This window comes from Vanellus vanellus, assembly GCF_965231255.1.
Source record: "Vanellus vanellus genome assembly, chromosome: 24".
Classification (NCBI taxonomy): domain Eukaryota; kingdom Metazoa; phylum Chordata; class Aves; order Charadriiformes; family Charadriidae; genus Vanellus; species Vanellus vanellus.
Window position 1 is genome coordinate 3,350,117 of NC_138929.1, and position 20,152 is coordinate 3,370,268.

General features: G+C 66.5%; 4 protein-coding genes across 7 annotated transcripts; 3 read left to right on the top strand and 1 right to left on the bottom strand.

Annotated features, from left to right (window-relative positions):
- The first annotated feature begins 1,585 nt into the window (after positions 1-1,585).
- On the top strand, positions 1,586-5,514 carry HROB (homologous recombination factor with OB-fold). Its single transcript, XM_082495154.1, has 10 exons — positions 1,586-1,594; positions 1,942-1,992; positions 2,310-3,218; positions 3,344-3,427; positions 3,619-3,759; positions 3,966-4,074; positions 4,162-4,247; positions 4,462-4,584; positions 4,774-4,966; positions 5,164-5,514. Exons 1-10 carry the CDS (start codon positions 1,592-1,594, stop codon positions 5,235-5,237), a joined length of 1,773 nt encoding a protein of 590 aa, XP_082351280.1. The 5' UTR covers positions 1,586-1,591; the 3' UTR covers positions 5,238-5,514.
- A 291-nt stretch (positions 5,515-5,805) lies between these two features.
- ASB16 (ankyrin repeat and SOCS box containing 16) lies at positions 5,806-8,649 on the top strand. 4 transcript variants are annotated; one of them, XM_082495170.1, is made up of 5 exons: positions 5,806-6,257; positions 6,605-6,872; positions 7,583-8,075; positions 8,159-8,272; positions 8,359-8,649. In XM_082495170.1, the coding sequence occupies exons 1-5, from the start codon at positions 5,948-5,950 to the stop codon at positions 8,542-8,544; spliced, it is 1,371 nt and encodes a 456-aa protein (XP_082351296.1). In that variant the 5' UTR covers positions 5,806-5,947; the 3' UTR covers positions 8,545-8,649. The 4 variants fall into 4 exon arrangements, with proteins under 4 accessions (XP_082351296.1, XP_082351295.1, XP_082351294.1 ...); XM_082495169.1 differs by having other exon boundaries at positions 7,583-8,272; XM_082495168.1 differs by having other exon boundaries at positions 8,159-8,649.
- Positions 8,650-9,575: 926 nt separating this feature from the next.
- On the top strand, positions 9,576-13,744 carry TMUB2 (transmembrane and ubiquitin like domain containing 2). The gene is made up of 4 exons (XM_082494877.1): positions 9,576-9,595; positions 10,137-10,214; positions 10,535-11,254; positions 11,636-13,744. The coding sequence occupies exons 3-4, from the start codon at positions 10,713-10,715 to the stop codon at positions 11,997-11,999; spliced, it is 906 nt and encodes a 301-aa protein (XP_082351003.1). The 5' UTR covers positions 9,576-9,595; positions 10,137-10,214; positions 10,535-10,712; the 3' UTR covers positions 12,000-13,744.
- Positions 13,745-13,853: 109 nt separating this feature from the next.
- On the bottom strand, positions 13,854-19,280 carry ATXN7L3 (ataxin 7 like 3). The gene is given in 13 exon segments (XM_082494876.1): positions 13,854-14,871; positions 15,209-15,342; positions 15,676-15,747; positions 15,889-15,932; positions 16,629-16,697; positions 16,807-16,838; positions 17,146-17,191; positions 17,316-17,338; positions 17,624-17,721; positions 18,298-18,358; positions 18,361-18,468; positions 18,970-19,102; positions 19,201-19,280. Coding segments are annotated over 13 exon segments (1,020 nt in total). The 5' UTR covers positions 19,252-19,280; the 3' UTR covers positions 13,854-14,722.
- Between the last annotated feature and the right edge of the window lie 872 nt (positions 19,281-20,152).

Genomic DNA, 20,152 nt, shown 5'->3' on the forward strand with positions numbered 1-20,152 from the left:
CCTCCCCCTCCCCCGGGGGCGGGGCGCGGCGGGGGGGGGGGGCGTCTTAAAGGGGCCGGGGGGGGGGGGGGTGAGGGGCACCCGCCTGTGAGTGTGCGGTGGTGTGCGGGGACACGTGTGAGTGTGTGCGCTGTGTGTCGGTGTGTCGTGACACACACACGTGGGTGTGCGCCACGTGGTGGTGCGCAATGGTGCACACGCACGAGCATGTCCCCTGTACTGGTGTGCAGTGACACGTGTGAGTGTGCGCCACGTGGTGGTGCGCAATGGTGCACACGCACGAGCATGTCCCCTGTACTGGTGTGCAGTGACACGTGTGGGTGTGCACCACGTACTGGTGTGCAGTGACACACCCACGTGAGCATACGTGCCATGTGCTGGTGTGCAGTGACACACGTGTGAGCGTGTATGGGAACTATGGGTCAGTGTGCCATAGCACACGTGTGTGAGCGTGCGCACCATGCGCTGCTGTGCAGTGACACACACATGTGACTGTGTGCCACGTGCTGGTGTGTGATGCAACACGCATGTGAGTGTGTGCCTCACGTGCTAGTGTGCAGTGATACACGAGTGAGTGTGTGCACCACGTGGGAGTGTGCTATAGCACACAGGTGAGTGAGTGGCCACCATGTGTTGGTGTGCAATGGCACATGTGTGAGCGCACTGCCCACATGTAAGAGTGTGTGTGCTCTGTGAGCTGGTGTGCAACGCTACGTGTGTGACACGTGTGCGATAACACATGTGTGTGAGCATGTGTGTGCCATAAGTTGGAGAGAAACAGCACACATATGTGTGCACTGGCACATGTGAGTGTGTTACAGTCACACGTGTACTTGCCACAGGCTGGTGTGCAGCGGGAAACACATGTGTGTGTGCACCAGAGGTCGGTGTGCGATTGTTCTTGCACGCGAGTGTGTAAACACACATGTGAATGTGCACAGAACGTGCAAACGGGGAATCGCACATGTGACAAGCAGGTGTGCAACAGCACGTGTGTGCTCTGTGCACAGCGGCCTCTGCGCAGCCGCACGCACGTGTGCACGGCCGTTTGATGGGCTGGTGTACAGTTGCACACGCGTGTGAGCACATGCCGTGCGCACGTGTGTGTGTGTGTGCCTGCGCGAGGGTCTGGCGGGAAAGACACCCGCGTGTGCCCGCCCCGCCGGCCGGCATCACCTGCGCGTGCAATTACACACGCGTGTGCGTGAGAGCCGGAGGGGTCCGGGAGGGGGTGTCCGGTCCCCCCGCGGGGGCGCGCGGGGATGAATCACGGCGGGGCGGGGCGGCGCTGAGTCACCCGCCGGGGCGGCGCGGGGCACACGCGTGTGCAACACGGGACGCGCGAGGACACACACACGCGCGGGGCGGCGGGAGGGACGGAGGGGGCGGCCCGAGGGGAGGACAGACAGACGGACGGAACCGGGGGGAGGTGGGGGTGTCACCTCCCCTTTAAGAGGCGTGGCCTCTTTTCTGCCCGCCGACGGGCGGTGCGGGGCCCTTAAAGGGGCCGTTCCCCCCTCCTTCGGGGGCCGCGGGTTCGCGTCCCGCCCCGGCCCACTTCCGCCTCCGGGGCCTGGGCCGCGCCGCTGCCATGGTAACGGTGAGCGGGACCGGGGGTGGGGGTTCCCCATAAAGAGTTTTGGGGGTTACTATAAAGAGGTTTGGGCTCCCTCGTGGGGTGGGCTCAGACCGGGGGGGAGGTTTGGGGTGTCCGGGGGAGGGGGCACGGCCTCCGCCATGGGTTCCGACGACACCCCCCCCCCCCGCCCGGGGTAGGCCGGGAGTGGGGGTGTCGTGTGTGTGTCCCCGTCCCCGAGGGGAGGGAGCGGGGTCCCCCCAGGCTTCTGGTGGGACAGGGTGGCTCTGGGGTCCCTGAAGGTTGGGGGGGGGGGGGCCCTACGACCGCCCCCCCCCCCTTCAGCTTTACCCCCCTTCCCGCAGGCCTGCCGCCTCCAGAAGCTGTTTGGGGCCGACGGGGACCTGGCGGATGAGGTGAGGGAAGGGACAGTACGGTGACAGCCTTGGGGACACCCCCAGAAGAGCCCGGCACCATCCCAACAGCCCCCAGCTGCCCCACGGGGGGGGATTTACCCACCCGGTCTGTGGGTGGTGGTAACTCATTAAGGGGTTTTAACTCATTAAGAGGGGGTTCTAACGCTGCCATCGGGGCAGGGTGCTGCGCTGGCCTGGTCACCCCATGGGTGGCTCTGTGGGGTGGGATGGGGACAGTGGGGAGGGGGGATAGGGACAGAGATGGGGGGGACACAACACGGTGCTGTTTGGCTGCCCGGTGCCTTCTCCTCCCGCAGGATTTCCTCTCTGCCGTGGAGGACGCAGAGAACCAGTTCACGCTCCCCGGACCAGTTCACGTGTCGCCCCCAGCCCTCGGCCTGCAGCCCCTCCGCCCGCCGGGACCCCAGCTGGGCCACCGTCCTGGTAACCCCCCCCCCGGCCTGCGGCCCCTCGCCGGGCAGGGGGAGCAGCCCACAGGCTGCCGGGGACCCCCGGCTGGGGGAGCAGCCCCCCAGGATGAGCTGGACAATGACCTCTTCCTGGCCGCCTGCATGGAGCTGGAGGGTCCTGAGCTGCCGGTGGGGGCCGGTGCTGCCCAGCCACCCCCCAGGCGATGGGAGAAGCCCCCCCGGACGCACACAGGGCAGGAGAGCCCCCAGGAATGGGCAGCCCCCAAGAAGCTGCGGGTGGGAGAGGAGCTGGTGTCCCCCAGCTCTGGGGGGGTGGAGGACAGGCAGGACCCCCTGCCCACCCCGCAGGCAGGTCCCGCTCCCAAGCTGGTGCTGCGGCCCAGTGCAGCCAGTGCCTGCCCCCCCGGGCCCCCCACCCATCTGGGAAACCCAGGGGGCTCGTGGGGCTCTGTCCCCAGTCCTGGGGGTCCAGCCCGGCGGCCTTTCCAAGCATCCCCGTGCCAGCCCGGAGCGAGCAACTCTTCCATGGGGCTGCGAGTGCCGCAGGCTCCCTGGCAGAGCTGCCCCCCACCCCGGCTGCCCCCCACCAACCCGCCAGCCTTGATGACTTGTGTGGAGCCCTCACCGAGGCAGCCGCTCAGGCCGGTCCTAGCCAGCCTGCAGACACCGGTGGTCACCAACCACCTCGTGCAGCTGGTGACGGCGGCCAGCAAAGCGCCCGGGGCCACCCCCCGTCTCCCACCACAGGGGAAGACTCGCCGGTTCCCGGGGCCCGCCGGGATCCTGCCCCAGCAGGTGGGTGCTGGGGATGGGGATGGGAGCAACTGGTGAAGAGATGCAAAACTCCGGGACAGCCTCGGAGCCTTCCCTGGGTGCCCCATATTGTGTCTCTCTCTCTCTCTCTCTCTCTCTCCCATAAGCACACTGGGAAGCTCCTGGAGGAGATCCTTGTTTCTGCTCCCCAAACTCCAGCTCACGGGGCTGTGGCGAAGCCGCGGACAGAGGTAAGCCCCTGCTCTGGCGCAGATCCGGATACAAATCCCAGCAGTGCTACTGCGGGCAGTTCCCAGACTTTCAGAAGGTGATGCTGGAAGGGGAGGGGGTCCCCGGTGCTCCCCCTCCTTGCTGTGCTGGGGCCATGAGATGTGCTGGCTCGGCCCCTGGGGTGGTGACCGCTGTTGTCCTGTGACTCCAGGGACTGCCCAGCTCCTCGCTACCCACAGAAGAGGATTTTGGGAAGGGCCCCTGGCTTGCCATGAAGGCGGAGCTGGGACTGGATGAGAGGGACCCCAGCTGCTTCCTCAGGACCTACAGCGTGGTCATGGTGCTGCGGAAGGTGAGGGGGGGGGGGGGGGGGGGGGGGCAGGTGAAAGCACTGGCCCTGGGGACTCAGCTTTCCACCTCTCCCCTTGTCCCTTGGAGCTGTTTCCAGGGTCAGGCGTCATTGTGGGGAGGGGGCCAAGCTGGGATGCCTGCAGGCATCCCGTAGCCCTGCAGGGCTGCCCTCGGGGACATCGGTGTGACGAGGGTCTTTGCGTACAGGCAGCCTTGAAGCAGCTCCCAAAGAACAAGGTCCCCAGCATGGCAGTAATGATCAAGACCCTGACCAGGACCAACGTCGACGCTGGTGCTGTGTTCAGGGACCCGACCGGTAAGTACAGCCGTGCTCGTGCCTGGGTTGTGTTGGGGCTCCTGGCCATCGCTCCCTGTGGCTAATGGGTCCCCTCCTTGTCTGCAGGAGAGATGCAGGGCACGGTGCATCGCCTGCTGCTGGAAGAGAGACAGAGCGAGCTCAAGGCCGGCTCGGTGCTGCTCCTGAAGCAGGTAGGAGACATGGAGGCAGATCTCTAGCGGCAGCACGGCGTTTGGGGCTGGGTCTGCCATAGGCACCACTAACTCACGCTCGCCGTGCCCAGCAGCCGGGCTCACATCCCATGGGAACGGGACAAGGGCTTCCGCTGGCTCCTCCCCGAGCTGCCGCCGGAGGTGCTAGCAGAAGCCAGAGCTCCGGCTCTGACCCACCGTTCTGTCCTCGCAGGTCGGTGTCTTCTCCCCGTCCCACCGCAACCACTACCTCAACGTCACCCCCAACAACCTGCTCAAGATTTACCCACCAGAGCTCGAGGGCAGCTTCTCGCAGCCATCACCAGCGCAGCAGGAGGTGAGGGAGGCACAGTGCTGCTGGTCCTGGAGGGACAGGGATGCTGAGACACCCCCCGGGGGTATTACCAGGGGTCTGGACTGTGGGGACCCTCGAGAGCAATCAGGGAGGAAGCGAGGGGGCGTCGCGGGAGAGACAGATAAATCCTCCTGTGGGCCCCCAACAATTCATCTCTGCTGGGTTTTGCAGGTCCCTGCCCAGACTGGGCTACTCCAGGACCACCCCGCACAGCTCCCCCGGGGTGCCCCTGCTGCTGGGGACTGGGGGCAATCGAGGACGGGGAGCCACAGCACGGAGCAACCTCCTGGGGGATTCTCCCTGCACCCGCAGAGCCCTGGGCCCGGCCGAGAAGAGCTGGTGGGAGCTGACGGCTGTGACATGGGTGAGTTGGACCTGCTCTGGGTGAGGAGGAAAAGCTCGGTGTCCTGCGGAAAACAGGTCCTGGGCTTTAGTGGTGTCTCCCTTCCCCTGTAATGCCAAAGGGGGTTTCATCCCACTGCATCCCTTGGCATGTGGAGTTGATTCCTCCTCTATACACATGTAAAACTCATGCGTTTCAACCTCCCTGTGCCTATGCAGATGACCTGGACGGGCTCCTGGGAGAGCTGCCTGAGGATTTCTTCTCTGCTCCGGCCCAAGCTGACTGCTGCTGACCTTAGGGAGCTGCGGCATGGCTGTGGGGCCGGGGAGACGGTTACTGCTGCCATGGTCTGGGCTGCACCGTGGCCCAGCGAGGAGGCCGAGCAAGCAGGCGATGCACCGCCCGCCTGCTCCTTTCTCTGTACGTCTGTTGTGTTTGTTCTGGAGCTGAGAGCTGGGGGGACCTGGGGAGTTCTGGGTGGGCACAGCCTCGGTGCCTATCCCCGATCCTCCGAGCGGGCTGGCCCCTCTTGGCTCCCAAACCTGCATTAAAGGGCTGTTTTCTCCCTGCCTCACCCCGTCTGCTTGTGTGTTGCCATCCCCTCTGCCACCGTGACCAGCAGTGCCCTTCTATCCCCTCTCTGCTGAGCTGCAGCACCCCAAACCCTTCCCCTGGAGGGTTCCCCACTCTCCCTCTTCTCCCCCAGGCATGATGTGCTGTTACCCCCCCCCTCCCCCCCGGGCCTCTTGTGCAGCCTCAGCCCGAGTGGGGTAGGGGGGTACCCGGGTCGCGGCCCATCCCCATCTCGCGCCCACCAACAGGTTAAACTCCCTGCAGCGCTGCACCAGCGTGACTCTGTTTACCAGGCTGGGGGAGTTATTTATAGGGTGGCCTGGCCTGGGCTCTTGATTCAGCATTTGTGTGTGGGGCACAGCCCTATTTATAACCCCCACCCAGCCGCAGGAGGCAGCTCGCTGCCCCCCCAGCCCTCCTGGGGTGCCCATGGCTCAGGAAACCTTCGCCTTCAGCTCCTCTGCCCTGCGCTCGCTGCGGCTCCAGCGGGAGCTGTTGGAGCAGGAGGATCGCCGGCGAGCCCTGGCTCGGGAATCGGCCACCCGACGGTTCTTGTCGGCGAGTCCCCGACCCCCCCTGAACCCCCCCCGGCGGCCGCAGTACTGCCGGGACCCCGCTGTTCATAACGCCCTGTACACCGGCGACCTCCTGCGCATCAAGAGCATCTTTAAGGATGAGACCATCACCAACATGGTCATGGAGACGGTCAGCGAGGAGCTGGTGTGGTCGCCTGAGCAGGGTACGGGCCTGGGGGGCTGCGCAGGGTGGGGGTGGGGGGTCCCTTCCTTTTGCGGGGGGGTGGTGGTGAGGGGAGCCGGAGTGAGGATGCAGCACCTCGGGCGCTGGGGGGAGGAGGACTCATTTGGGGGTGATGGGACTTCCCTGGGAAAGAGAGGGGGGGATATGATCCCACTTTTCTCGTGCCCCCCCAGGGTTTTTCCTGGCTGGGGTGGAGGCGGGGGGGATGTCGGCGCTCACAACCCTGGGCTGGGGTATGAGTGGGTGGGGGGGTCTGGTGTAGGGTGAGGGGTGGGTGGCCAGTCCCCCCCCTACCCTCCCCCAGCCTGACACCTCCCCATCCGGCAGGGCTGTGGGTGCTGAGCCCCCGCCGGCAGCAGACATCGGCGCTGCGCATCGCTGCCGGCCGAGGCTACGGCGACTGCGCCCGGCACCTGCTGCTGCGGGGGGCGGCGGTGGACGCGGTGGTGGGGGGCCGAGCCCCCCTCCACGACAGCGCGGCCGCCCCCCGTCCCGACTGCGCCCGCCTGCTCCTGGCCTTCGGGGCCGACCCAAACCTACTCAGCGCCGAGGGCTCGGCCCCCCTGCACCTCTGCACCACGCCCGACAGCCTCCCGTACGCCCCGCCCCCTGATGGGCCACGCCCATGGCATGCCACGCCCCCCTCATCTGCATATCAGGCACCATCCCATCGCACACCCCACCCATGCTCCTGCATGGCAGGCCCTGGCTGAGAGCTCGGCTCATCTGCATGCTGGGCTCCACCCACTCAATCTGCATATCAGACCCCACCCACACACTCAACACACCATGCTCCACCCACAAGCCCAGCCTAATCTGCATGCAAGCCCCACCCACATGCCAAGCCCCTCCCATACCCTTATCTGCATGGCAGCTCCCCTCATCTGCATGTGAAGTCCCACCCACTAAGCCCCTCCCACACCCTCATCTGCATGCCAAGCCCCACCTACACACCCAACCCCACCTGCCAGCAAAGCTCCACCCACACCTGGAGCCCCTCCCACACAGCCACCCTCATCTGCATGCTAGGCTCCACCTCCTACCCAAGCCACACCCCCAGGTATAACCTCCAAAGAGAAGCCCCGCCCTTACCCTGACCAAGCCCCACCCCAAAAGCCAAGCCCCACCCCTAAAGCCTAACCCCGCCCCTCCCAGGCTCAGCGTCCTGGTGGGACCCCACACTGCGGCATCCTCATCCCGGGGGGGGTGGCCCTGGCGAGGTGGCCCCAAGCTGGCCCCAGGGGTGGTGAACAGGGGTCTCTGGGGATGTCCCCAGCCCCGTCTCCCCCATGTCCCCCCCCGCAGATGTGCAGAGCTGCTGCTGGCGCACGGGGCGCGGGTGAACCTGGGGACACGTGACAGGCAGGTGACAGCCCTGCACGTGGCGGCGCGGCAGGGGCTGGTGGCCCACGTGGAGCTCTACCTCCGTCACGGCGCCGACCCCGCCCGTCGCACCCGCCAAGGCGAGACCCCCCTGAACGCCGCCTGCGCCGCTGCCGAGCGCCCCGAGGAGGCCGAGCGCTACTACCGGGTGGCCGAACGGTTGTTGGCCGCCGGTGCCGACCCCGGCGCCGCCGGCCGTAAGGACCACACGCCGCTGCACAACGCCTGCGGCAACGGGCAGCCCCGGCTGGCACAGCTGCTGCTGCGCCACGGGGCCGATGCCACTGTCCCCAACTGCGCTGGCTACACCCCCATGGACTGCGCCCTCCATGCCGTCGAGGAGTACCGGCACCAGCGCCCCGAGGAAACCATCGCCCTCCTCCTCGACCACGGCGCCGGCCCTGTCCACCCCAAGGTGGGCAATCAGGGGGTGTGGGGGGGTGACAGGGACACGGTGGTGATGTCCCCCCCTCCCTCGGTGACACCTCTCCATCTCAGATGCTCAAGTTCTGCTGCCGGCATCCACCGGCGCTGGAGATGGTGCTCAACGCCTACGACCGCGTCCCCCCTGCCGAGAGCTGGGTGGGGGCTGTGCCCCCGGAGCTGTGGGAGGTAAGGGGGGGCTATGGCCTCTGTGTCCCCTCCCATGTCACCCCACCCATGTCACCCCTCTGTCCCTCTCCCCTCCCCATCTCCAGGAGCACCGGGAGTTCTACGACTCAGCAGCGTGCATGGCGGGCACGCCGCGGCGCCTGCAGCATTTGGCCCGCTGCGCCGTCCGGCGGCACCTGGGCGCCCGCTGCCACTCTGCTGTCCCCAAGCTGTCCTTGCCACCCGCCCTGCGCCGCTACCTCCAGCTGCCCCTCACGGGGCTCATCTCCTGAGGGCAGCACCCCCCCCCCGCCATGTGTACCCCTCTGGGGGTGACAAAGGGGAGGCTTGGTGGCTCCATGTCCCCCTCAAGTGCACCGGTGTGAATAAAGGACATGGCAGGAGTGGCTCTCAGGGTGTCTCCTTCCCCGCGGGGCCCAGCTGGGGCAATGGCCACCGCACTGGGGGGGACAGGGGGTGGGGAGGACAGAGATGGGGGGTGACAGGGCCCAGGGAGGTGACAGCCAGGCCCTGGGGAGGAAAGGTGTCAGGGCCCAGGGGGTGACAGACAGGCCCCAGGGAAGACAGGACCTGTCACAGGTGGGGGGTGGCAGCCCCTGGATGAGGTGACAGCCAGGCCCCAGAGAGGAAGTGTCAGGGCCTGGGGGTAGCAGGTGACAGCCAGGCCCTGGAGGGGACAGGGCTTGCAAAGGGGGATGTGGGGTGTGTGACAGGCCCTGGGGGAGGTGACAGGGAGACCCTGGAGGGGACAAAGGGGGTTGTCAGGCTCCAGGGAGGTGACAGGCAGGCCGTGGAGGAGAGGTGTCAGGGCCTGGGGGTGACAGCCAGGCCCGGGAAGGGGACAGGGCCTGCCCCGGGGAGGTGACAGCCCCGGGGAGGTGACAGCCAGGCCCGGGAAGGGGACAGGGCCTGCCCCGGGGAGGTGACAGCCAGGCCCGGGAAGGGGACAGGGCCTGCCCCGGGGAGGTGACAGCCAGGCCCGGGGGTGGTGATAGGCCCCAGGGACAAACGAGGCACCCGACGCCCCGCCCCACGCCGTAGCCCCGCCCATCGCACCCCGCCCATCCGCCGGAAGCCGCGCCTACTTCCTCTCAGCCGCCTAGAGGCGTGGCCCTAGCGCCCCGCCCTCTTGCGCCATCAGCGCGCGTCGCGCCCCGCCCAATAGGCGTGGCGTGGCGGCGCGGCCGTGACGCACTCCGTGCGCGCCGGCGGCACTCTCCGCCCCCCCCTCCCCCGCTCCCTTCCTCCCCCCCCCCTCCCCTCCCGCGGCGGCGGCGCTGTGACGTGGCGCTTCCGGCGCGCGGGCGGCGGCGGCGGGACGCGGTGAGTGCGGGCGGGACCCCCGGGGCCGCCAACGACCCCCCCCCCGGGGCCTATGGGCCTGTCCGGGACCTCCCGGCCTCCCCTCCCCCGAGGCCTGTCAAGAGCCCCCGGGCCGCACCGGGGGTCAGAGCTCCTCTCCGCCCCGGCGCCTTCTGGGCTCTACCGGGACCCCCCGGGGCCTGTCAGGGACCCTCCAGGGCCCGCCTGAGCACCACCGGCACCACCCCGGGCCTCTCAGAGCCCCTCCCGGGCCCCACCGTGACCCCCCGGGCCTGTCAGGGACCTACCGGGCCTGTCAGGGACCCTCCAGCCCCACCCCGAGCACCACCTCGGGCCTGTCAGGGACTTACTGTGCCCCACCAAGACCCCCCACCGGGGCCTGCCAGGGACCCCTCCGGGCTCCCCTGTCCCCACAGCCCTGGGGGTGGAGGTTTGTCCCTTCCTCAGGCATAGGGCCACTGCAGAAAGAACCGGGAAGGCTCTGACCACCGTTAACCGGGGTCCCGACCCCACTGACGGCTGTCACTCTGCTCCCTTCCAGGCTGGGGGATGGCGTGACCCTGGCTGAGCACCGAGGGGCTTCGGGAGCCCACTGGGACCCTCCGCTGGCCCCGGCAAGGTAAGCGCAGCCCCGCCAAGCGCACAAGCGCCAAGCTCGGGTTGTAATTACAGGTGCCATATTCCTAATTGGCACATGGGAAGCGATAGCATCGCCTTCCTCCCCGTGGGGACGAGGTAATTAACTCCTGAGCCGTAAGTTCTGCCTCTTCACTGAAATCCCGTGTTCGCCAAGGGGCTGCCGCCTCCCCGGCCCACTCAGAGTTCCCCACAGCATGGGGGCTGCCCCACGGGTGTCACCCTGTCCCTGGCTTTTGTAGGTTTAGTACCTTGGTGATAGAAGGAAGTGTCTGCAGTAAAGAAGTCTCCTTTTCCCTCCAGCTCTTCATGCTGTTGGAGCAGCAGCGGGATTTATTTTAAGGCCCAACGTGACTGCAAAGCAGCCTGGGGGTCGTCGCTGCTGCCGCACGGCTGGTTCGCACCCGGCGCAGGGGCTTCGTGGTGGAGTTGAGGCAGAAGGAAAGCTGCTAGGCTGAGGGGAGGAATCCCGGCTCCGGAGATGGAGTCCCCTGCCGCCACCTTCATCCGAGGGGTGGGGGATGAGGTGACAGTGGTGGCCGGCATCGTGGTGCTGGTTCTGGCTCTGGTCCTGGCATGGTTGTCCACCTACGTCGCTGACAGCAGCAACCAGCTTTTGGGAACGATTGTCGCGGCGGGGGACACGGCTGTCATCCGGCTCAGCCACGTGGAGCGGTACGTAGGGACAGTGGGGGCGGCTGAAGCCCCAGAGCCCCCCAGGGTCCCTGAAAACACAGAGGAGAAAACAGAAGAGGAAGAGGGGGCAGCATCAGGGCCGGCGGTGGAGCAGGGGGACAGCGGCAGCCCCCCCGACCCTGCCCTCGAGCAGCTGCTGGACATCCAGAATTTGCCCAAACGGACCTCAGCCCCTGAGCCCAGCACCCCGGGCAGCCAGGGGGAGCCACCCAGCCCCGGGGGGAGCGACCTGTGCTCCGGCCTCATCAAGATCCGGCTCAAATTCCTCAACGACACAGAGGAGGTGGCCGTGGTCCGGCCCGAGGACACCGTGGGGGGCCTCAAGAGGTAAGTCCCCAGGGAGAGGGGGGGGGATGCAAGGGAGCGCTGCCTGGTTGCAAACCCACCCCACCCTCCCCAGCTCTTGCCCCCCCTCCAGTTGTACAAACAGCCCCCTCCCCACCATTCTGCCTGAGAACAGCGGGGGGGGGTTTCATCTGTTCTTGCTGTGCCTCTACCCCCATGCTTTGCTACGGATCCCTCCAAAAATAAGGAGGTGCCGATTTTAAAATAAGTTCAAAAGACGAGACAGCATGTGGTGGCAGTTCCATCACTGTCCCCCCTCAAGCCAGGACCCTCATCGGTTTTACGATGGGGGGTGGTTTCCCCCAGCCCCAAGTCACTTTAGGTGCATCCCTGAGCCCTCTGACCTCTTCCCTCCTTCCACAGCAAGTGTTTCCCGGGCCAGGAGAGCCAGATGAAGTTCATCTATCGCGGGCAGCTGCTGCAGGACCAGGGGCGGACGCTGCGCTCGCTCCACATCACCGACAACTGCGTCATCCACTGCCACCGCTCCCACAGTGTCGCCGCCGCCACTGCCGTCCTGCCTGACGCCGGCACCGCCGCTCCCGACACCAGTGGCCTCCCCCTGGGCGCGGGGAACCTGCTGGTCCCCGCCGTCATGATGGTGCTGGGGGTCGTCTGGTATTTCCACATCAATTACCGGCAGCTCTTCACCGCCCCGGCCACCGTCTCCTTGATTGGCGTCACCGTCCTGTTCAGCTTCTTGGCATTCGGGATGTACGGACAGTAGGAACTCGACAGGGAGGTGGCACAGCCACCGTCCTGTCCCCGTGGGAGCGTGGCGTTCAGGCAGGTGCTTTTTTCACCGTGGCATTACCGTGACTGGAGCTGGCACAGTGGGAGCTTGGCACATCCTTCCCAGTCTCGGTGCCGGACTTTGTCCCCGCAGAAGGGGCTGTGCTCCCCCCCACCCCCCCAGACACTGTCCTCCTGTCCCCCACAGCCGCAAGCACAGCTCTGGGGAAGAGCCGTCTCCGGGGCAGGATCTCGGCATGGCGGGTACGAGCCCAGAGCCCTGCACCGGAACGGGCTGCGGCTTCCTCCCAGAGACGTTTTAAAGCAAATAAAAGGTGTAATGTCAGCCCAAGCGCTCGCCTTCCTGCCTGAGGGGGCGGCTGCCGGCAAAACCGCGGCTGGCTCACCACCCCGCTGCCTTCCCCACGCTTTTTGGGAAGTATTCATTCAAAAAAAAAAAAAAAAAGACAGCTCTGAGAGTGGGTTTTTGATAAATTGAGTGGTGGGAGCCAGGCTGGGAGAGGAGAGGTGGAGGGTATGATGGCCCTGCTTAATTAAATACAATTAAGCAGGGTGCCGTACAGCAGCCACCAGCCGGAGATACCAAGTCAAGATGCAGTTTTATTTACAGGGGCAGCCACAACCCACTAATGGGACACACAGACCTTACAACGGCTCAACTACCCGTACGGGATGGAGTACGTGCGCAAAAATACATGTCTCAAGCCCAGGAGAGCCCCAGGCGGCCGCCGGCTCTGCCACGTGGGCACAGGAACCTGGGGGGGGGGGAATGACACAGGGCACCTCCAAGGCCCCCCTGCCAGCCCCGTTACGCCCCTTGGACCCCAAATTGCGGCCCTTTTCCTGCAGCCGGAGGGGCTCAGGCTGTCCCCTCCGGTCACTGTGCCCTCCCCAGGCGGTTGGAGGGGGTCCCCAGGGTGGTCCCCCCGTGTTTCTGGGTACCCGGGCCACCCTCCCACCCTGTCCTCAGGGCCCTGGGGCACGCGAAGGCCAGCTCGACGTGCTCCAGTGGCCAGGGCTCCCCCCTGCCCCCCACAGCCCCAAAGCCATGCCAGGAGCGACCACCGACTGCAGCGGGGAGGTAGCGTGGGGGGGGGGGGGTCCCTGGTGGTTTGGGGTGCCCAGGGCTCCGGAGGGCCCCCCCCCATACACTCCCCCCACCACAGCACTAGCCTTTAGCAGCAGTTTTAAAACAATAGTGAATCCAGAGTCGAGAGCACCATAATTTGCGAGACCCACCGAAAGGACCAGCCACACCGCCATGGCACAGCTGGGGGGGGGGAGACGACAACACAGGAGAAGCCCCCCCCTCCCAGGGGACATACAGCTGAACTCAGGGTGTCAGACAGCTGGGGGGGGGGTTTACAATGGGGGGGATTGAGCAAATCCCATTCCCAACACAGCCCCTGCCATAGAAAACAGCCAGTGGGGGGGCCGTATCACCAGGCTGGGGGAGGGGGGGGCTGGATCCAGCCAGAGCACCCCATCCTCCCCACCCACACATAGGGGCGCTGGTCCCGGCCACCCCCCAGCTAAAGACCAGAGCCTGTGGGGGCACAAACACCAGCTGGAACTGTTGGGGGGGTCCCAAAGGACCCCCCCCCTCACCCCAACTGCAGCAGCAGGTCCCCAGGCACAGGGGGACGCAGAGCTGGCCTGGGGGTGCAAGGCTGGGGGGGCTCTGCCTCAAAGCCAGGCTGTGGTGTCCCCCCCCCCCCCCCCCCAACCCAGTTCACTCCGTGACCGTGGGGATACGGTGCATTTCCCGGCAGGTCGGGGTCCCCCCTCCCCACGCAGAGGCCAGTTTGGAGCAGGGAAGGTCACAGCCCCCCCACCAGCTGGGGACAGAGCCCCGGCTGTCCCCCCCCCAAACGCCCCAAGGAAGGATGCAGCATGCAGACACCCACCCCCCCCCCCTTGAAGCCCTGCACAGGCAGTGCCAGGCTCTAAACACCCCCCACAGCCAAATCCACCAGTTACAGCAGTTTTAGGGTGCGGAGGGGTCCCCGCTTGTCTCCTCTGAGCAGGGAAAAGCCCCCCCCTCCCCCCCCCATGATCTGCCCCCCATCCTGAGCCAGCCCGACCAGCAAGTGCCGGCCCGGGGCATGGAGAGGGGGGAGCAGCCCCAGGTTGGGGGCTGACCCTAAACTGCTGGGGGGAGGAGGAGGAGGAGGAGGAGGGATCTGTGCCCCCCATCACCCCAGTCCAGACCTGCCCTGGGGGCCCAGCTGCCCCCCCCAGCCCCCCCTCAATGGGGTAAGGGTGCTCTGGGGGAGCGTGCGTGGGAGGGAGACACGGCTGGTTTTCGGGTGGGCAGTGCGAAGGGAAGGGTGGGGGGTTGTGCCCCCCCCATCTCTGAGCGAGACACCCCCTCAGAGCTCTGGTGGGAGCCCCCACGTACAAAAACTGTCACAGAATAAATAGAGGCACCGGGGCCAGGGGGGGGAGGGGGGGCGTGGGGTGGGAAGAAAGGGGAGAGGGCACTAAATGGGGGCTCCCAAATCCAGCTCCCCCCTCTCCCCTCCCCTCTGCAGCGATGGCCAAGTCCTCCATCCTCTGCGCCCCGAGTACCCGCTTTGTGTCCGAATCGGGGGGGGGGAGGAGGGGGCTGCCCCGGACGGGGTGGGAAGGGCTGTTCTGGCCCATGTCCATCTGTCTGTCCTTCCGTCCGCCCCCTCCCCGTCAGCTCCGCTGCACTCAGTTGATGTCGTCGTAGATGCTGGGGGTGTGGGGCGCGGGGGGTTTGGGCTTCTTCTTCTTGCTGGAGCCGAGCCCTGGGGCGCCGCTCACCAGCCCCAAGTGGGGCTTCTTCTTCTTGGTCTTACGGGACTCAGAGTTGTTTGTACCTGGGGGGGGGGAAAGGGAGGAGATGGGGGTGTTGGGGAGGAGATGGGCCAGCAAGACCCCTCCAAAACAGCAAGGATCCCCCCATTACCCATCCATACCCAGGAAAATGTACCCCAAAACGTTCCCCCCACCACCCCGGGAAGGTGGGTGATAAGATGTCCCAGCAGATACTCTTGGGACTCTCTGAGGTGGGTTTGGATAACCGCAGTCTGTCCGTCCACCCCCTCCCAGGAGACGCCAGGAACACCCTGTTTGCCCCCCTCCCACCCCCGCCCCCCCCACAGGGGGGTCTGTGCTGCAGGATGTGCCCCCCCACCCCCTCCTCCCGACACTCACTGGCTTTGGAGGAGGCCGAGTCGGAGGGCGAGATGTCGGAGGAGCCGTCCCACTGCAGCCGGCTCATGATGGCCTGGCTCTCCACCACCTCGAAGCTGTCGTTCTCCACGCTGCCCTCTGCCTCGGGCAGGGACCTGGGCAGAGGCGTTATGGGGGTCCCCAGACCCCAGGATGGGGGACAGGGTGGGGAGACGGAGCCCGCGGTGCCGTACCCCTCAACACGAAGAAGATGCCGGGGGTTCGACGCAGCTCCCTGGGACCCGGCTGGGTTGCACATCCCCATCCCAGCCCTCCAAGCCTCCCTGGAGGTGTCCCTGTCCCCATCCCCACCTTCATTTGGGACCTGGGTGCTCCGTGCAGCCCCCCAGTCTCCATTCATACTGGATGGCAGAGCTTTGTCCCCATCCCCACACCAGGACAGTGACCCTGGGACCTTTAGGACCCCCCCCGTGTGTGTCCTCACTTACGCAGAAGGACCGAGGAGGTAAACCCGGACCGACCTCCGCTGCTCATCAGTGTGCTGAGGACACCGCAGGGACCTGACGGAGGAGGCACGAGGCTGAGTCAGGCATTTTGCTGGGTGTTCCCCCCTTCCCACCAGCTCCCATGGGGATCTGGGCACCCTGGGGAACCCCACACCCCCTACACCGAGCAGGGAAAGCCCAGGATGCTGCTCTCACCTGGTGCACATCTTCTTGGTGTGCTCGGAGATGACCCCGCATTGCTGGGGACAGAAAGGACGGGTGAGTGGGTGGAGGAGCAGCCCCGCAGCCCCCAGGCTGTGCCCCACCACAACAGCCCCGGGGACCTCTGCCCCTCACTGCTGTCCTGCCCCCCCCCCCCCGACCAGTTCCGCCACCCCAGGCCGCCAGGATCGGGACCTGCTGCCCAGCGGGGTGTGGGGTTTCTGCATGTCCCTGTCACCAGGTTCAGAGAGTGAATGTTGGCTGGAGAGTTGGGCAGAGAGGAACCTAATGAAGTTCAACAAGGGCGAGTGCACGGTACTGCATCTGGGGAGGAATAACCCCCCACACCAGTACAGGCTGGGGGCTGATCTCCTGGAGAGCAGCTCTGTGCAAAGGGACCTGGGAGTCCTGGTGGGCAACAGGATGCCCATGAGCCAACAATGTGCCCTAGTGGCCAAGAAGGCCAATGGCATCCTGGGGGGCATCAAGCAGAGAGTGGCCAGCAGGTTGAGGGGGTCATCCTCCCCCTCTGCTCTGCCCTGGGGAGGCCATGTCTGGAGCACTGTGTCCAGTTCGGGGCTCTCCGGGTCAAGAAGGACAGGGAACTGCTGGAGAGGGTCCAGCAAAGGGCTACAAATGTGATGAGGGGAGTGGAGCATCTCTCTGATGAGGACAGGCTGAGGGACTCGGGGCTTTTTAGTCTCAAGAAGACTCCCAAGCCCCCGACCACGCACCGTGGTGAGCAGCGTCCGCAGCTCCTCGGGGCCCAGCGTCTCGTAGTTGATCCCCGCCGAGTTGCTGTACTGTGGGGGGAGCAGAGAGCGACGTCAGGGCTGGTGGGGGACGGGGACGAGGACGTTCCAGGGGACGGAGGAGGGACCGGGAGCCATCTCCCCCCTCCCTGGGGCTCACCTTGAAGGGATCGGGGTTCCCACCGATCTCGCCTGGAAGAGAGGAGGGGTGAGGGGGGCAGAGGAGGGGTGAGGGGGGTCCCAACCCCCATGTGCCCCCCCCCCCCCCCCCCCCCACTGCCCCAGCCCCATCCAGCGAGTGCACTGCCTCCGCACATGCTCCGCCCCCCGCAGCTGCTCCGCCCCCCGTTGCCCCGCCCACCCACCATGCCCCGCCCCAGTCCTTCCTAGCACCCTCCAAACCCCGCCCCCGCCTCGACGCCCCGCCCCACCCCCGTTGCTCCACCCCCTGGCAGCAGAAGCCCCGCCCCCCCGGGCGCCACCAGCCCCGCCCACTCACCATTTTTGTGTTTCAGGGACTTGGACCTGCGGGGCGAGTTGGGGTTCTGCAACGAGAGTGGTGGCGTTTTGGGGGTGCAGGGACCCCCCCCCAGGACTCCCCATGACCCCCCCCTACCTCGCCCGGCCCCGCCCCCTCCCCCAGCATCACCCCCCCCCCCCCCCCCTCACCTTATCCGATTTCCTCTTCTTTGCTACAGGGAGAGAGAGAAGGGGATGATTTTTGACCTTTTCTGGTGGATTTAGCCCCATTTGCTGCCAGCCCACCCTCCAGCCCGCCGCGGGGACACCCCCCTTCCCCAGAGATGGGGGGGTGGTTGGGGACCCCCCACTTGGCTGCTGTCACCCCACCACCCACTGTACATGTGCCCAGGAACGGGTTCGAGGGCCATGGAGCTGCCGGGATGTGTCCCCCACCCCTCTCGGGGGGGCGAGGGACACCCGGCCGAGCTGCCACCCGCGTCCCGTTCCCCCCCCACCTTTCTTCTCGGAGCCATAGGACCAGTCGTTGTCATTGATGTCATCGTTGTCCTCCTGGTCACTCTCCGACTTGTTCATGTTGTTGCTGCTCGCGATCCTGCACAGGGATGGGGGGGGGGGGTCAGGGACCCACAGCCGGCATCCATCCCGCACCCCCCCCGGCACCCCAGGATCCATCCCACCCACCCTCTCCCAGCACCCCAGGATCCATCCCGCACCCCACCAGCTCTTCCATGCCCACCCCAGACAGTCCCAGCCCCAGATCCGAGATCCCTTGGTGGTCCCAGCAGCCACCAAGGGAAGGGGTGGGGGGGGAGGGGGACAGAGGAGCCAGGATTCCTGGTTTGTTTTTTCCAGGAAGGAAGGACAGAAGGATGGAAGGACGCAGTGGGTTAGACCAAGCGGAGCTGGAGGTGGGACTCCAGGATTGGGGGGCCAGGATGTGCACCACCCCCCCACCCCCACCGGTGAAAATCCAGGAGGGGGGAGAGCGCGGATGCCCACTCCCAGCGCCGCCGTGGGGGTGCCCAAATCCTCCGCACCCCTCCACCAAAGAGAGCCACAGCCTGTCCCCCTGTGTGCCTCAGTTTCCCCACACGCAGGGAGGAGGGACTGCAGGAGCCCCCAGCCCCATGGTGGGGATTTTTTTGGGGGGAGGGGGGGGCAGGCTGACCTGCGGTTGGCGATGCGGCTGCTGTTGCGGCCCATGCCCAGGCACTTCTCCAGGTGGGGGCGAAGCGGGAGGCGGCGATGCTGCGGCTGCAGTTGGGGCACACGCACTCCTTGTTCTTCCACTGGTTGTAGACCTGTCCGAAAATGTCCACGCCGGGCTGGTCCACGATCTCTGCGGGAGGGACACGCGTCAGTTCTGCACCCCCCCACCCCGGCCCCGAGACCTCCCCTCTGCGGTGGGGATGATGCCGGCCATGCCCCCCAGCTCCGGTGTTTTGATCTTGGAGGGGGTCCCCTGGGCCACCGGTCCCTTCCCAGACCCTCAGCATGGCATCAGGGGTGTGAAACCAGTGGCAGTGCAGCCGGGAGTGGTGGGATGCAGTGGGGGGTGTCTTTTCTCCCCTCTCCCCACCTCCAGGGCAGAGCACCACACCTCGGGGTGACGTTTTTGGGGTTCAGGTCAGACTTAGAAAATAGGTCCTCTGGGATGGGCACGTCGTGGCACTGCTGGGGGGATGGCTCGGGCCACCTGGGCACCGCTTGTCCCCAAATCGCTACGCCTGGGGATGACCGATCCGCTCCACAGCCGGTGCGGTGACGCCGGCAGCAGGATGCTCGACATGTCCCCATTGCCAGTGTCACCGTGTCCCTTGGGGAGCCGCGGGGCGCTCACCGAAGTCCTTCATGCTGTCGGGGTCCGTGTCGTCCAGGAAGAAGTAGCCGCACTTGACCGCCCGGTGGACTTCGAAGCAGAGCCCCAGGCAGGCATCTTCCACCAGGTCCGTGTAGATCTCGTGCGCGATGGCCTGGGGAAAGCCAGGGGAGGGGGAGGGGGCTTTTAGAGATGGGGTGGGGGCCACAGGTGACAGCAGGACAGCCCCCCCGGGGCAGGGGGGACGCTCACCTCCAGTTTGCTGTTATCCAGGCCAGACAAAGACATATCCTCCATTTTCATTTGCAACTGCTCGCGGAGAAGTCACGCCGAACGCTCATAGCACAGGACACGCGGGGGTCTCGCTGGGGGGGGGAACACACGCACACGCAGGGGCCATGCTGGCACCCCCCCCTCCAGCCAGCAGACCCCCCCCTTGCCTCCTTCACACCACACCCCCCTCCAACCCAGCCAACCCCCCCCCCAGGGAATGGGCCCCAAACCCTCTGGGATGGCCCCAAACCCCCAAAAGTCCAGGGTTGACCCCCCCCCAGGAATCGGAAGGGGGGGGGGGGCATGGGGGTCCCCCAGCCAGGCACCCACCCTCCCCACCCACCACCCTGGTGGGGACATCCCCTGCGCCCCACCGCCACGCACTCCCCCCCCAACCATCACTGAGGTATCAGCCCCCCCCCCCCCCGACCCCCCAGCACCCGCTCTGGATTGCGGGTGGGGCACAGGGGACCCCCCCAATGCACCCCAAAACTGCCCCCCCCCCCTCCCCCGCAGAGGGGCGGTGGGTTTTGCTGCATCACCCTCCCCTGGAGCTGATGGAGGGAGGGGACAGGGGCCACTGTGTCCGTGTCCCCCCCCCCAAAAAGGGCACCCCCGACCCCCCCTCCAGTGGCAGTTCTAAAGTGGGGGGGCCCCAAACTCACACTAAGACCCCCCCCCCAGCACTCACTGCTGCCGGCACCCACCAACGGCAGGTACTGGCCAGTGCGTCACACCCCTGGTTGCCATGGAAGGGGGGGGACGGGACACACCCGACCCAACCACTGGGACTTGGGGGTGTGTGGGGGGGTCCCTTTGTGTGTCGTCGTCCCCCCCCCCCCCGCACCCCCCCAGCACCCACTTCCGGGCCGGGGATTTCTCTTCCCTCCCGCCGCGGAAAGAGGAAACACCAACCCAGCCCCACCACACC

Excerpts from the sequence above, each read along its gene's own strand:
- ASB16 (XM_082495168.1), top strand. The coding sequence starts at position 5,948 with ATGGCTCAGGAAACCTTCGCCTTCAGCTCCTCTGCCCTGCGCTCGCTG. Across the intron at positions 6,873-7,582 it reads ACCACGCCCGACAGCCTCCC|ATGTGCAGAGCTGCTGCTGG; the intron begins GTACGCCCCGCC and ends CCCCCCCCGCAG. Across the intron at positions 8,076-8,158 it reads CCGGCCCTGTCCACCCCAAG|ATGCTCAAGTTCTGCTGCCG; the intron begins GTGGGCAATCAG and ends TCTCCATCTCAG.
- TMUB2 (XM_082494877.1), top strand. The coding sequence starts at position 10,713 with ATGGAGTCCCCTGCCGCCACCTTCATCCGAGGGGTGGGGGATGAGGTG. Across the intron at positions 11,255-11,635 it reads ACCGTGGGGGGCCTCAAGAG|CAAGTGTTTCCCGGGCCAGG; the intron begins GTAAGTCCCCAG and ends CTCCTTCCACAG.
- HROB (XM_082495154.1), top strand. Across the intron at positions 4,075-4,161 it reads TGTGTTCAGGGACCCGACCG|GAGAGATGCAGGGCACGGTG; the intron begins GTAAGTACAGCC and ends CCTTGTCTGCAG. Across the intron at positions 4,967-5,163 it reads AGCTGACGGCTGTGACATGG|ATGACCTGGACGGGCTCCTG; the intron begins GTGAGTTGGACC and ends GTGCCTATGCAG.